A 16,476-nucleotide genomic window follows, 5' to 3' on the forward strand; every position below is an offset into this window, starting at 1 on the left:
CATGTACATAAACCTAAGTTCCCATATGTTCTTGAATTTTAGAGCCTATAGACTTTGGAGACAGATGGAGCTCCCTCTGTGTTAGTAACTGGTTGGAAATGAGCTGAGTACAGCATACATGTGTGTTTTCTTTGCTCAGTGGCCCTCTCAGGTGCTTTAAATTTGAGTTCAACACAACACTGTAAAAAGTAGAAATTTTACATAAACATTCTGGATTTTCAGTTTTTCGGGAAAATTTGGCCAAGTGTGCTTGCCTTCCCGTGTGGTCGAAAGTTGACTAGAGTGCCCTCCTTTTGATAGGACACATGCTCTCAGGTTCACTGTGGTCAGTAACGGTCCCTCTTGCTTCTCAGCTGTCATCGCCAAGGATCATTTTGTGCTTGGCTGTCCTTAACCATGTATGTTATCTGCATGGGCCCTGTAGGCATCAGAATTTATGATCCCTAGACTCCACTGTCAAGATAGGCATAACAACAACAACAAAAAAAAGATAGGCATAACATTTTTATTAAGGAAGCCATATTGTCATAGTTTATTTTCCCACTCTACTTTCAGTGCTAAGTATGTAACACATCCTTTGTATAAAGGACTGATGAGTGGCTGACTGAATGGGTCCTCACAGAAATAAATCTGTTCAGACTCTTGGCTTCTGGTTGCAGCTAAATGGACCAGTCTCTGACTCCTCAGGATCTAGGGTGGAGATAGTGGTTTTAATTAAGTAAATCATGTTGGTTTCTTTCCCAGGCTGCTTACAGAAATCTCGTCTTCGTGGGAGGGGTGCCAGAAGTATTTTTATCGCTCTCTTGCACGGCATGCCAGGCTTAGTGCAGTCCTGGCAGCTCCTGCCAAGGTAGGATGATAGAGCCTTGGGATTGCAGGGGCTCAGGGACTCCAGTTCTGTTCATCCAGGGCAGCGTCCTCAGACCTGGTCCAGTGATCACAGGCCATTACTGGAAGTGACTGAACTTTTTGCAGTCATTAAACTTACAATATAAGTCAATGTAATTTTGTGCTTAATCAGCATTTTATAATAAGTTCTGTTATTCAACATTGGCTAACAGGACCAAATCCTTAAGAAAAATTATGGAAGAAAAACTTCAAATGGAGAATGCTACCCTCAGATCTTTTCCCCCTGTGAATTGAGAGAAGATCACTGATACCCAATTTTGATGTTAAATTAGTTCCTGTTCATGGAACTTCAGTGGAAGCATAATTTGAGATGCGCTGCTCCCAGAGGTGGACGTGTCGCCTCTAGAGGGCAGCGCACCCAGGCTCCGCACCCCCACCCCCGTCCCAGCAGAGGCTCCCCTCCAGGAGCATGGGACCCAGCACTTCCCAGCGGCCCCTCAGCATGCTCTCTTCTCCCCCTGCCAGGAGATGGGTGTGGGCCACGTGGAGCGATGTAAAGGGTTCTCGGCGCATTTGACAAAGGTGCTCATCCGACAGCGGCGCTCCCTGACCACGCTGACTGAGCAGTGGATCCTCCTCAGGTATCGCTGACTGGCTGCGTTTGCAGCACGAATCGAGAGTATTATGCGCAGCTCAGAGTTGCTGCACACGCTGCTCCCAACTATGCAGTGAAGTCTGAGGTCCGAAGGGGCAGGTGGGGTTTGCCTTGGCTTGGCCCCTTGCTTTTGGTGGTGATGCCTCTGCCCCCTGGTTTTAGCAGCACCTCTGGGGGATGGTTCGAGGCCAAGTCAGACGGTAAAGATGTTCACGGCTGAACCACACCTGGGTCTGGAATGAGGGCGTCTGTGATTGGCAGTCCATGTGGGCTGAGGGCAGGGTTGCTTTCATGGCATCGGGTGTCTCAGACTCTGGGCACAGATCAGATGTGAGTCGGCTTTCTGGATCACAGAGTTGCAATTTGCTGAACCATACACTGGTGCTCCTCGATAGAAATGGATACTTAAAAGATGAGGACAGGAAGCCTGTCACCATCTGCTGAGTGGATGCTTGGCTGACAGGTAGTATTTCTAGACTGCAGTTACTTCAGCTATTTTCTTCTCCACTCATAAGAGTTTTATCTAGCAAAGTCTACTATATTTACTAGATTTGTTTTTAGAAAATAGTGGTTGAAATCACTGTGGTGCTGTGACTGTGTTGGATGTGAGAGGCCTGTAAGGGGCAGGAGATAAGCAGTGAGCACCGATGCTTCTGCTACACTGAAGGATGTGTTTAAGTACTTTAGAAGGCGTTTGAACAGACTTTTTACTTATCTGGAGAATCCTCTCTTCTTGATTATGTGGAAAAGCCCAAACTTCGTTCAGAAATCAGTGAATTTACCATTACAAACAGCGCGGTGACACAGTTTAAGGTGCCATGTGTTATCCCCATGGGTTTGTTTCTCTGCACAGGAACCTCCTCAGTTGTGTGCAGGAGATTGACAGCAGGCTGACGGGGCCGCCCGTCTACCCCGTGGCCTTCCCCCCTCAGGATGGGGTGCAGCAGTGGACAGAGAGGCTGCAGCACCTGGCCATGCAGAGCCAGATCCTGCTTGAGCAGCTCTCCTGGCTCCTCCAGTGCTGCCCCAGTGCAGGGCCAGCTGCAGGCCAAGGTGATGCCCAGGCACAGGGTCAGCCTTCTGCCCCCTCCCTGGAAGGACCAGAGCTCACCAAGGGGCAGCTTTCTGGAGCAGTGCTGGACCTGATCCCGTCAGATCTGAGCTACCCATCCCCAGTTCCTGGAAGGCAGCTGCCCTCTGGTTGCCGGATGCGAAAACCAGACCAGCTTTGGCAACAGTCAACTGTGAGATTAACAGAGATGCTGAAAGCCATTAAGACAGTGAAAGCTGATGTTGACAAAATTAGGCAGCAATCTTGTGAGACTCTCTTTCATTCTTGGTGAGTGTGCCTATGTCTTTGCTCTGCCTCTGTGTGTGCGGCGCTTGGTCAGGGTTTAGTAATGGGATGAAATGATGGAAGGGGTCATGCTTCAGTCCTCGGTTTTCCAGTGGACCCTCATAGCACTTTGTGGCATACGTCTAGCTGTAAATCTTTAGATGCAATGAGTTTTAGTGGTGGGAGGGAGGGAGGGAGGGAGGGAGGGAGGGAGGGAGGGAGGGAGGGAGAGAGAGAGAGAGAGAGAGAGAGAGAGAGAGAGAGAGAGAGAGAGAGAGTGTGTGTGTGTGTGTGTGTGTGTGTGTGTGTGTGTGTGTGTGTGTGTGTGTTAGCACCTTCCTTTCAACATTATGGCATTTCTGTTGTTGCAGGAAAGATTTTGAAGTTTGCTCTTCTGGGCTGAGTTGCCTGTCCCAGGTGTCAGCTCATTTGCAAGGCCTAGAGTCCTTGTTCATTCTTCCAGGGGTAGAGGGTGAGCAAACAGACCCACAAATGGCATTAGTCAAGAGCCTGGAATATGTAAGAAGAGAGATCAATAAAGCCACAGATGACTTCACTACTTGGAAGACACATCTGCTTACCCCAGGCAGCCAAGGAGGTGAGGACTACTGTTGAGTAAGGGAGTAAAAGCCCAGTGTAGGAACGACATCTTATAGATTTAAGTCCAGGCTGTCCTAAAGACACATTGTGTTTTGTTCTAGACGGATCTGTCCAGGGTTCCAAGGCAGGGAAGTATAGTTGGAACACATAGCTCTTAACTTTTGTTGCCTCTTTTGCTTGAGAACCTTGCCTCTGGATTGCCATCATGTTGCATACTTTATAGCACATGAGTAAGTAGCACAGGCTCACTGGCTGTTTCAGAAAGTTCTTCCTTAGACTGGAAAGCTGCTGGCTAATGTTTGGACTAAGTTGGTGTTCATATATTCCATCTTAACTATTTTGATATTTTTGGCATTCTTTTAGCAAAATTGTTTTAATACAAGACAATAACCTTATAGGTTTACCTAGGCCAGGAATGTGTCTCTTTCTTCTTTGTACCCAGCACAGCTTGACAGTGGCTCAACCATAGCAGGTGTTTACAAGGTGGCTGTTTGTTAAAATGACAAATGAGGATTGTTAATGATTTCCAGAAGCACTGAAACAAATGACTGAGTTTTTAAAAATTTGTTCTGCACCATGTTACTTTACTAGGAAACCAAATGCTGGATGACGGGTTTGTGGAGGATTTTTCAGAGCAGATGGAAACTGCCATCCGGGCCATCCTTTGTGCCATCCAGAACTTAGCAGAAAGAAATAGTAAAAAAACAGAGGAGAACACTCACCAAACAAGACCGCAAGAAGATGGTATGTCTGAGATCAGGAAAATACTAGTTTCTTACTTGATTTAATTTTTATTTTGATGATCTATTTTTGTGGCTAAATATTTAAGGCCAGATGTGGGAAATGATTATTGGATGAATGGAGATGAAAAGAGTTTGTTTTCTGTTATTTACCATGTCATTCTTTTCCGTGAATGAAAGAGGCAGCAGGCTTTGAGAGACTGCAGTCAGGACATCTAACAAAACTCTTAGAGGATGACTTCTGGGCCGATGTGAGCACTTTGCACGTGCAGAAAATAATTTCCGCTGTCTCTGAGCTCTTGGAGCGGCTGAAATCGTCTGGCGAGGATGGCACAGCAGCGAAGCACACGGTAACCAGTGGTTCCCTACAGGCTGCTTGCTGTCCTAGTGGGCTGAGCAGAGGCAGAGGGGGTTTCACCTTGCTCCATGTGGTGGTCCCAAAGCAGGCCTCCTCGGCAAAATCACTAAGAATCTCTTGATGTCTTTATACGTGTAAACCTCACTGACAAACTTTGGAAAGCCTAGGGCTTGCTGGCTGAGGATTACAGTTGTAAGACGCGTAGGTGCAAAAATGCTGCCCATCCAGAACATCCATTATCTTGGGGTTCTTTCCCGTCCTCATCACATACTCCTGGGTGTTCGATGTTAATGGTGGGTGTTGCCGCCATAACTACTAAGGCTTAATGGCCGTACTGTGCAAACACCTGTCCCTTCACAGTAAGCCAGAAGAGGATGACGTTATCGTCTCCATAAGTCCACAGAAGCAACTTATTTTTGAGGACTTGTGTGTTATTCTGTAGTATTGCCTCCAGTGCCAACTCTGATTCCCAGTAGAATTTGTATATAAACATATTTTTTAAACACCAAACAACTTTGTTAACTAACTGAGACTTAAGTGACTAAGAATTTAAAGTGTAGTGTTGTGAGGGTTTGTGTAAACAAGGAAGAGATCTCAGTGAGCAGGTGTTATGTACGTGTGTGTAAATAAAATGTACCATTAGTGACCTTTACTACATTGACAATGTGGTACAACCACCGTCACTACCTAGTCACCCCAGAGGAGACCTGGTGTGAGCAGGCCTTCTGATCTGTTTTGCCCCCAGTTCTTCGCCCAGTCCTGCCGCTTGTTGGTGCGCCTGGTGCCCATGCTCTCCAGGTACTCTGACCTCGTCCTCTTCTTCCTGACCGTGTCTTTGGCAACTCACCGCAGCACTGCAAAGCTGCTCTCTGTGCTTGCCCAGATCTTTACGGAGCTTGCCCAGAAGGTAAGGACTGTTTACGTGGAGCACCATGGGGAAGCAGGTACCCATGTATTCCATACCCATTAGTGTTTGGTTTGATGGGATTTTATTTTGGGCCTTCACAAATAGCAGGAGGTGATTTGCTCACTCTGTGGATTTATATATATATATGTGTATATATATATTTATTTATATGTTTATTTATTTATATGTTTTTGTAGGTGGAAAGCATTCTCTCAAAGGTATTAAGACAATTACAAAATACAATTTTTTTTCCCTTGGCTGCGCAGCTTGTGGGATCTTAGTTCCCTGACCAGGGATAGAACCCAGGCCCTCGGCAGTGAAGCGCGGAGTCCTAACCACTGGACCACCAGGGAATTCCCACTCTCCCTGTGGATTTTTTACTGCTTTGTCTGGCCTCCTTTTACTAATCCTTTTTCCACTAAAGGTTTATAACCTGAAGGTCCCTCACTGCGGAGCTCCCTAGACTCCAGAGTCTGTCTAAAGGCTGCTGCTTTCTGTTCACACCCTTCTTTCCTGGTCTCCAATTTGAAATCTTCTTCTGATAACTCTGAGCTAGACTTGTAGGACAGATGAATCCTTAAGGCTGTTAAGTTTTCGGTCGTTTATACTAACGCATGCTGAAATGGCAATGGGGCTCTTAATGTTAGGAGGGGCGTCTTTAATAGGGAAGTCATTCATCATTCAGCCATGTACCCAGTGCTGTGAAAATCACTGAAGTTATAGAGATTGTAGACCCTACCCTTGGAATTCAGGAGCAGCAGTCAGAACTAACAGGCCCAGCCTGGCGTGGTAAGTCCAGTCACAAGGGTGTCCGGTTCTGGGACTCAGAGTGAGTGAGTCACTTAGCCTCAGTTTCCTCATTTTACAAATGGGATTTGCATTTTTGTGAGAATCACCTTCAACTAAGTATATAGTTTTTTGTTTTTGTTTTGTCCCTAGTATTTTAAGATCTTTTCTGAATCTAAGTATAGTATAATAGGTGAGATGCACTTGAGGAAGATAGGAATTTACAAACTGAAGGTGAGGTCTAGGCTTCTTGTAAACAGTCAAGAGTTCTTAGTTCTGAGTATCTGGAATACTGGAAATGGTTAAAAAAAAAAATGGGAGCAAGCCCGTGCCTTGTATCTGGAGGATAAATACGTACATTTGTTGTGTAATGGATAAATGAACGCCTCTCAGATTTGCCCCCTCTATCTGATGGGCACTGAGCCAGTCTTACATCCCATCACTTCTTGGAGGAAACACTTGCATGTAGAAGACAGTGGCAGGACAGTGTATGTTGAGGGTGCCCTGAGATTTGGGTTAGCTACGTTTGTCCACTTGCACCATTTCTCTTGTCTGACAAGTTCTAGAATGACTGTGGGCTGTCAGACCTGTGTGTGTTTGGGGGTAGCGGTGTGGGGTAGAAGTGGTTTTGATGAAAGCAAAGTGTTGGGAGCCCAGTGGCTGTCTCAGCTGCAGTGACTGTAGTAACATGACCTGCAGAAGGACATCCTGAATCTCCTTCCTTTATGGTTATTCTGCCTGCATCTAAACATATTTCTTTAAAATAGTGTATCTCACTGTCTTAAGCAAAATGTATTTTTCAGTCGACTTTCTAAGAATACATGTCCTGAAGGTGAGTTTGCCTTTCCATTCATTTAAATGTCCGAATTGTGTTCCTATCCTCTCTGAGGAGTGCTGAGGGAACTTGAAAGTAGGTTAGACACAGTGCTAAGATAATAGATTTAGGGGAATTCCCTGGTGGTCCAGAACTCTGAGCTTCCACTGCAGTGGGGACACAGGTTCAATCCCTGGTCAGGGAACTAAGATCCCGCGTGCTACATGGCGGGGCCAAAAAAAAAAAAAAGATAATAGATCTTGGTTGTGATTAAAGCACTTGCTCCATAGGAAACTAGTTCTGTGTAACTAAGTCACAATCAGTGTTTGCTGGTCTTGGAACTTGGTCTTGTTAGTTGACAGCTTATTTGTAGTACATTCTCATCCTTAGATTGGCTTGATAGCTTGATCTTGATAGCTTGTACTTTCTCTGATAAAATTTCTGATTGAGAGCCATTATTTTCTTCTTTTTCTGTTCACTTTTGTCCCACACACTAGTAGTTGATATTTGGTTTTTTTGTTTGTTTGTTTGTTTTGCGGTACGCAGGCCTCTCACTGTTGAGGCCTCTCCCGTTGCGGAGCACAGGCTCTGGACGCGCAGGCTCAGCGGCCATGGCTTACGGGCCCAGCCGCTCTGCGGCATGTGGGATCTTCCTGGACCGGGGCACGAACCCGTGTCCCCTGCATCGGCAGGCGGACTTTCAACCACTGTGCCACCAGGGGAGCCCTGGGCTATTTTCTGACATGAAATACAGTTTTATTAACTCTTCACAAGTCTTGCTGTGTCTGACCTTGTTCTTAACTCTAGACCCCATTGCCATGCTGGGTGCTAGGGTGCCAGGTGCCTTGGCAGCAAACAGCCCAGGCTAGATACAGCACGTTCCCTGAGAGTGACAGATTTACTTCAAGAGCTGAAGGGGAAGGCATGTTTTTTTGTGTTGTAATAAACATGACTTTATTTGAGGAGCATCACACAAAATTTTCTTCAATGAAAGGAAATGAAATCTCTCACTTGTAGCATCTGCTTTCAAGTTGCTGTATCTCCGGGTTTACATGTCTTCTCTCCTTCCTTTCAGGCTTACTAATTTGAGAAGTAAAGGACAAAACCCCTTTGGGATTTAGACACTGAGAGTTTCTGTGCCGCACCCCGCCCCATAACTTGCTCCTTAAATACCGTCCTAATGTATACCTCATTCAGATTTTTGTCTTGGCAGATGACAAATTACTACACACCAGAGGCCTCCACAGAGTCTCAAAACCTTGTATATTAAATCTGATGTCAAGCTTTGAAACTGCATAATAACTGTTGTCACCAACAAAAGTCTACTGTACTTCAATCACATTTAAAATACTGGGCTAGAAAAGAATTAATCATTTATTTACAGTATTTTCTCCTGCAGCAGGACTGGAAATCCCTTCTTTATTGCTTTTTTTTTTTTAACGTAACTTTAACTCTTTTTATTTTTGAGGGATTTTGCTTGCCCAAAGAATTTATGGAAGATTCAGCGGGAGAGGGAGCGACTGAGTTCCATGACTACGAGGGAGGTGGGATTGGAGAAGGCGAGGGCGTGAAGGATGTGAGTGACCAGATAGAAAATGAAGAACAGGTACGTTTTCACAGGATGAAATATGTATATAGTTTACAGAAGCTCACTCCTTTTTCACTATTTAAATTACATATATAAATGGTTTTTCTACTAGGTTAATGGTTTTCAAACTGTGATCTAGGCACCTAAGAATACTGGAGCTTAGGGAGTGGATGTAAATTAAAAGCTTAAAGACCACAGAAAGGAACTTTGGCAGCGCAATCATTGGTTGTAGCTATAATTTGGGAGGGAAATGATTTAAAAATTTTTTATTTTAAATGGGAAAACTTTTGCTGATGACTTGTAAGGGAGCATTTTTGGTAGTGGTTCATTTAGGGATAAAAAGCTTGGCTATTTTAAGTGATAATTGCATTAAACAACAATGCCAGTGTTTGCTGTTAATAGGTTTTATTGTTGTATGTCTTTAAGACATGGTGAAATTTTTAAAATCTATATCCTTTTTTATTTGGAATCAAGAATGCTTTTGAAATATTTAGATGCTTTGGACTAAGATTGTTGTGTTGCTTTTTTAAATTCCAATCTCATTTGGGAGTGTTTTTTTAAACACACTACTTTTATTTGGATTAAGCAACCGTGACTTGAAGAAAGAAGAGGTAGTGGAATTACTTTTTATCACTTATATTCTAAATTTAGAGCACTGCATAAATTTCTATTTAAGGTATGGTTATACTTACTGAAAATAAAGGAACAAACCAATCCAAGCTTCCTCTCTTCCTTTGAAGGGAAAATTGGAAAGAAATAAAAAAAACAAAAGAGTAATGCTAGCGTTTATGTGGCATAGCTCTCATGTACATTATGTGTGTGGATATATATACACAGATAACATACACATTATTGTTATTTTGGCCTTTTTCCGTATTTCTCAAATTTAACTTAATTAGCACACAGTAATTTGTTAATGGAAAAATAAAGGAAAAAGTAAACCTAACAGAAAAGTACAAATCCAATGTAAAAAACATTAAGTGGGATAGAAAGCTATCAGAACAATTTGGCAGTATCTAATAAATTTTAAATTGTGTGTGTTCTTTGACCTAGGAATTCCATGTTTTCTTGTACAAATGCTAATAAGGGTCCAAGATAATAAATATGTGTATAATGGAGTGTGTTTATACAAGGATGCTCACTACAGCATTATTTACACCGGTGAAAATTGTGAATTATTTAAATTATGATACTACTCATGCAGAGCAGTACTATAGTTAAACACAATGAGATAGGTTTATAAGTGACAACATGGAAATATATCTAGGAGACATTTTTTAACTTAAATAAAAAAGCAGATGGCAAAACAGTTTGTCAGGCATAATCCCTTTTTGTTGAAGAAGATGCGGGAGGCCGGTATTGGTATACCCCATCTACATTTCTAAGTATCTGTTGGTGTACTTACAGATTAAAGTATGTGCCAGAACATCACCAGTGGTAATTTCTTTGGGAGTTTTGGAGGATGGTGGTGCTGGAGGAACTTTATTCTTTCTGTTTTGCTTAGAAATTTTTAAGTGAGATTTTATTACTTTTGTATCTTAAAAAAAGAACTTTAAAAATTCAGCTATAATGAAACATAACAATGTGAATCTTTTGCCCCCAATACAGTGTAGATTATGTAGGAATATATAGTTTAAGGAAAAGTGAAGAAAATTACATTCACTGGCGAGGGATAAATTAGGAGTTTGGGATTAACAGACACACACTACTGTATATAAAACAGGTAAACAAGGACCGACTGTATACCTGTATAGGGAACTATATTAAATATCTTGTAATAACCTACAATGGAAAAGAATCTGAAAAAGTGTGTAGGTGTACACTTTGCTGTACACCCGAAACTAACACAACATTGTAAATCAACTATACTTCAATAAAAAAATAAAAAGGAAAGTAGTAGGGGGAAAAATTACATTCACAGTTGGATAATGTCTATGAGAGATCAAAGTGACAAAACATATTAAATTTATGGGCAATATAATAAGACTGATGAATTTTCTTTTACCCTACAGAGGATGCATAGTCTTTTTTAATATGTATGGATTAAAAAAAAAAAAATTCAGGGAAATTCCCTGTCGGTCCAGTGGTTAGGACTCTGTGCTTCCACCGCAGGTAGCCCAGGTTCAATCCCTGGTCGGGAGACTAAGATCCCACAAGCTGCATGGCTTGGCAAACAGACAATTCTCATGGAGAAAACCTCAACAAAATTCTATACTCTCTAACAAAAAATGTAGTAAAACTGGAAATTAATTACAGAAATGTTAAAGCAAGTCACAAATTATGTGTATTTTCTCTCCCCAGAGATAATTTTATACCATTAATCTTGGCATTTATATATTCTATTTAGAGCTGAATAAACATTAGGAATGTTACAGTGTGCATTTATGTTTCTATAATGCTTTTTGATACAGGCAGAAGATACATTTCAGAAGGGTCAAGAAAAGGATAAAGAGGATCCTGACTCAAAATCAGACATTAAGGGGGAGGATAATGCCATTGAGATGTCAGAAGACTTTGATGGGAAAATGCATGATGGGGAGCTTGAAGAACAAGGTTTGAGATTATCTGTCACTTCATTCTTATTCTTGAAAAATAAATATTTTATACAGGAAATTACATATTTCCAATAAGGAGCCTATTATACTCTTTTGGAACAAGTTGGTTCCTCTGCATAACTGCAGGTGGAAACATCAGTACATGCCTGTGCCATCCCCACCTCCGGTCAGAAGTCTCTAGTCCATTTTGGAGATTCTGCTCTTGAGTAAGCGGAGACGCTGCCTCTGATGTTCTGGCTGCCTCCTGCGCCAGATCAGTGACTCCGCAGTGTCCTTCAGGGAAATCCAGAAGAGCAGGGAGATGATCCCTGGCAGAGCTTGGCTCTCAGCTCGAGTTAAATTGTTCTGGGGAGGGTTTTTTAAATATATATTTTTTTCTAATTACAAAATTAGTAGACATTTGTTGTAGATGATTTGGAACAAAAATGCAGAAACCAAATCGATACCCTTTAGGCCTACCACCCAAATAAATCACTTAATCAGTTTTGGGTTATTTCCGTTTCTTGCATGTATATATATAGACCCAGAGACCATAAGTGGTTCTATAGTCTGCTTTTTTCATTTAACTTATGAACATTACATGTCACTGAAAATTATTTGATAATAAGATTTCTTACAGCACGTTATCATCTATCGTGTTTGAACCGCAATTCAACTATTGCCCTCAATTTCTGTCCAAAGTTTAATCTGAAATACAGTGTCTTACTTTAAGTGAATGCCTTGCAGAAATAATACCTGACCTCAGAGTAGAAGAATGTATGCATGCCTAAGTAGCATTTAAGGGTATAACCTTTGTCAAAGTAGACCTTGAACGAAGACAAAGGCAAGAAAATTCTGGTTAATTGAGCTAGACACATGATTTGAGATGTTCGGTAAAATCATTGACATAGAGTATGTTGGAGATGGGGAGGAACCTTGGAAATTTCGTAGTCCCGCCTCATCATTTCCCAGGTAAGAAACCAAAACCCAGTGAGGTTGCTGAAGTCCCATAATGAACATTCTCCCAGCACCAGAACTAGGCATCCTGACAGCTGTTCCACCACCCTCCTTACAGTCTGTCGACATAACACGTCACAGACCTCCTTCCTCCTCCAAACAGTCTGCAAAACACAGTAGGACTACTTGAGATCTAAAGCATCTCCTCTAGGGTGTTCTTAGAAACAGGCAGTAAATCCCAGGTAGGACCCTTGCCCGGCCCTTGCCTCTCCTACATACACAGGAACAGATCTATTTGGGGATCTGCTGAACTAAGCTCATCACCTTCTTCCCTTTCAGAAGAGGATGATGAGAAATCAGACAGTGAGGGTGGAGACCTGGATAAACAGATGGGCGATCTGAATGGTGAGGAAGCTGACAAACTAGATGAGAGGCTTTGGGGTGATGACGACGGTGAGGAAGATGAGGAGGAAGAAGACAGTAAAACTGAAGAAACAGGACCAGGAATGGATGAGGTAATTAAAAGATTCCCTCCATCACATTAGTCCCTAGGTTGAGAGGAGGCAGTCTTCCTCCCAAATACCACTCCCTGCTGTTCACTGCTCATCCTTTTCTGTCTTGGTTTTTCTTCTGTTTCTTCCATCTCTGTTTCTTCTTTTTCCTCTGCTATCTAGGTTTTCGATTGTCTTCACAGCTAAAAGAGTAGCCTGACCTGCATGTTCACGACAACCCCCCACCCCCGCTGTTCACACACCTGCCCTCACTGCTGCCATCCGGGCAGACCTTCACGTTCCCTCCAGGATTACATATGCCCTTGTCGGCTGGATGTTTCCATGGGGTTGGCCCAGTATGTGTCTAAGAGCTGCGTTAGGTAGGGTCACCCTATTATGTGAAAGCAGTTTTTCATATTGAGAGTGAGGATTTTTGTGTTTTTTCTTCCTCTAATATTTAGGAAGATCCTGAACTTGTTGCTAAAGATGACAACTTGGATGCTGGGAAGTCAAACAGAGATAAAACCCAGCAAGATAAGAAGGAAGGAAAGGAAGAAGCAGAAGCTGATGATGAGCAAGGCCAAGATAAAATTAATGAACAAATAGATGAGGTAATGAGGATTCAAAACCAACCTGCTCTCCTGACTCAAGGCCAGGGCCACTGCAACGCACAGCTCCCAGGGTGTCTCAAGACGTTTTTTTTCCCTGCTTATCATTTGTTTTCCCATTGCCTCATAAGGGAATGTGTAACAGAGCCTCTTAACCGGACATAAAATATCTAACTATTGGTTACCGATGAGGTGGTCTTCATGCTGTTTGGACTCATGCTGTAGTTTGGAAGCTAAAACCTGTGGTCATTTTCTATATTTCTTCCCATAAACTTCCGTGTCCTCTTTGAGATTAAGTAACGCAGCACCTCTTATCGGTGGAGAATGTGCACTGAAAGTGAAACTTGAAATTCCAACATGAAAATTCAAAACATATTGGTAAAATTCTAATGTGTGCTGGTAATTTTAGGGAAGAGACACTGTATTCTCTCAGCATAACTACAGTTGACCCTTGAGCAATGTAGGCGCTGGGGGCACTGACCATCTGCAGGGTTGGAAATCTGTGTGTAACTTTACAGCTGGCCCTCTACATCCGCGGGTCCCACCAGCCGCGGATCTGTATGGCACTGGAGCACGTATTTATTGAAAAAAACGTGCATAAGTGGTCCACGTAAGTAGACTCACACAGTTCAGACCTGTGTTGCTCAAGAGTCAACTGTGCTTTGAGCTGATTATATGTGAATGCTACACTTTTTTTTTTTTTTGCGGTATGCGGGCCTCTCACCGCTGTGGCCTCTCCCGCTGCGGAGCACAGGCTCTGGATGCGCAGGCTCAGCGGCCACGGCTTACGGGCCCAGCCGTTCCGCGGCATGTGGGATCTTCCCGGACCAGGGCACGAACCCGTGTCCCCTGCATTGGCAGGCGGACTCTCCACCACTGCGCCACCAGGGAAGCCCCTGAATGCTACACTTTTTAAAAGTTCATTTTTATTTTTTTTTCCTGTTCTGTCCGTTGTCCAAAGAGGGAATATGATGAGAATGAGGTGGACCCTTACCATGGCAATCAGGAAAAGCTGCCCGAACCTGAGGCCTTGGACCTTCCAGATGACTTGGACCTAGACAGTGAAGACAAGGATGGTGATGGGGACACAGACCGCGAAGACGGAGAAGGTGTGTCTTTCGAAACCTAAAGAGCCCGTTGGAAGTCACTGAAACTGAGCAGTAACAGATTTCTCTTCAGGCCAGTGTCATGGCCAGCTCATTATTGTGTCTGGTCAGCACAATTCCAGTTTGATAGAATTCCTCGCTTTTTCTTTGTTGTGTTTCTCCTCTAGGTAGACCTAAAGCTTGTAAACCAGCAGGTCTCTGTCACTCCTGTCATCTCCTATCCTGTGTTTCAGTGCTGCTGTCCCAGGCGGTGCTGTCACACACAGCTCCATTGCCCCACAGTGTCACCATTGCCCCATCTCATGGGTTGATGTAAACACCGTGCAGTCCAGGTAGAGCCAGGCCTCTCATGGAGCCCAGTCACAGCTTTCCTGGAAAAGTTGTTGATTGTTGTGCGTATGTTGTGTGCTTAGTCTGAAATATGAAATCATCATGGGGAGTGAAATGGAATAATCCCAAAAGAAATCACTTGGCATGGCAGTGCTCTAGCGCCTCTGTCACCCAGTGTTCAACCCGAGTGTGACTCCTTGGGGGTGCTGTCTAGTATCAGAAGCTTGTGTACGCGGTGCCGCTGAAATAGAGAGCCCCCGTCGTGGTGGGTAACCAGATGAAAGGTGGCGCCAGCCAGGCTCTGCTGCTTAGTGAATCAGCTATATATGTAGAAAGCTATTACAAACACTATACTGGAAAAGAGCAAGTTACAAAAGAATTAATGAGAGGTACCATTTAGGTGGAAATGTAATACAAGAACCAGTACTATATATTATTTATGGATACATCAAATGTACAAACACATAGAAAGGAATAATATACAGTAACTTCAGGTTATGAGCTCTGAGGAAGTAGGAAGGGCGAAGGCATCCAGAATCCAGACAGCTGTGTCCAGAACCATTTATTTCTTAAAAATAAGTGACAAGTTTGATACACTTGTGGTAACACGTTAACATCTGTTAAATCTAGGAGGTGAGTATATGGCTCATAAATTTAAATGCATTTCTCACGTTTAAGGTATTTGGTAATTCGTGCTTAGAACAGTCTTCGCTCTGTGAATCTCTAGTTTACTTTTTTTTTAAATAAATTTATTTTATTTTTATTGTTTGGCTACGTTGGGTCTTTGTTGCTGTGCATGGGTTTTCTCTGGTTGCAGTGAGCGGGGGCTGCTCTTCGTTGCAGTGCACAGGCTTCTCATTGCAGTGGCTTTTCTTGTTGTGGAGCATGGGCTCTAGGCACGTGGGCTTCAGGAGTTGTGGCTCGTGGGCTCTAGAGCGCAGGCTCAGCAGTTGTGGTGCACGGGCTTAGTTGCTCTGCGGCATGTGGGATCTTCCCGGACCAGGGCTCGAACCCGTGTCCCCTGCATTAGCAGGCGGATTCTTAACCACTGCGCCACTGGGAAGCCCTCTAGTTTACTTTTTAAATGTAGTATAAGCTGCTGCTTCTAAGGCAGTTCCATTAACTTATAATTTTGGAATCTTACTTCAACCTTAAATTCAACAACCAAGCATAAAATTAAAATCCACTGAGAATCTAATAAGCCATTTGCCCTAGAAAAATATCCAGGCTCGTTTTAAGCTACTGTGTACATAAACTAAGAAGCAATTACTATTAAAAAATGTTTTTTTAAGTTTTATACAGTTCTTTCCATTTATAGTTACTACAAAATATTGGCTCTATTCCCCATGGTGTATAATACATCCTTGAGCCTTACACCTGACAGTTTGTACCTCCCACTCTCCTACCCCCAACACACAAGCACATATCCCCACACACGCACACAGACACACACACGCACACTGGTAACCACTAGTTCTCTCTGTGAATCTGAAGAAGCAATTATTTTAAAGAATTATTTGCTAACAAAATAACTGATTTCTGAAGTGCCCAAAGTATAGAAAAGCTCTTTTAAATAAACAAAATGTTTAAATTAGATTGTTCCCATTTGAATATATGTTGTATTTTCTGTGTATGGTAAAGAATGATGTCTACCAATTATTCCCAGTGATAATTGAAAATTAGACTGGCATTTCCTATCTGTTCTAAAATATTCCTATTGTTATGGTGGCTTTTAGGATTTTTTAGTGGGTTACTTATTCTTTAATGAAATGCACCATCTAAACAGTTGTGTGCAATATGTAAGTACGGTTAAGAGC

At 42.9% G+C, this 16,476-nt stretch overlaps 1 protein-coding gene across 4 annotated transcripts in view; it reads left to right on the top strand.

Moving 5' to 3' along the window:
- The window catches only part of MDN1 (midasin AAA ATPase 1), a 154,423-nt gene that overhangs the window by 121,614 nt on the left and 16,333 nt on the right, over positions 1 to 16,476 (top strand). For 3 of the 4 annotated variants that reach the window (XR_007470601.1, XM_049695470.1, XM_049695471.1), the window contains exons 77-88: positions 745 to 850; positions 1,375 to 1,490; positions 2,358 to 2,843; positions 3,212 to 3,438; positions 4,032 to 4,184; positions 4,361 to 4,530; positions 5,284 to 5,445; positions 8,514 to 8,651; positions 11,045 to 11,186; positions 12,464 to 12,639; positions 13,077 to 13,226; positions 14,185 to 14,332. Coding sequence is in view for 3 of the 4 variants with exons in the window: in XM_049695470.1 (XP_049551427.1) it covers positions 745 to 850; positions 1,375 to 1,490; positions 2,358 to 2,843; positions 3,212 to 3,438; positions 4,032 to 4,184; positions 4,361 to 4,530; positions 5,284 to 5,445; positions 8,514 to 8,651; positions 11,045 to 11,186; positions 12,464 to 12,639; positions 13,077 to 13,226; positions 14,185 to 14,332 (2,174 nt within the window). In the remaining variant the exon portion in view is untranslated. The remainder of the gene's footprint in view (positions 1 to 744; positions 851 to 1,374; positions 1,491 to 2,357; positions 2,844 to 3,211; positions 3,439 to 4,031; positions 4,185 to 4,360; positions 4,531 to 5,283; positions 5,446 to 8,513; positions 8,652 to 11,044; positions 11,187 to 12,463; positions 12,640 to 13,076; positions 13,227 to 14,184; positions 14,333 to 16,476) is intronic. The other variant, XM_049695472.1, reaches the window with a different exon arrangement.

The sequence above is a fragment of the Orcinus orca genome, chromosome 12, assembly GCF_937001465.1.
Source record: "Orcinus orca chromosome 12, mOrcOrc1.1, whole genome shotgun sequence".
In the NCBI taxonomy this organism is placed as follows: domain Eukaryota; kingdom Metazoa; phylum Chordata; class Mammalia; order Artiodactyla; family Delphinidae; genus Orcinus; species Orcinus orca.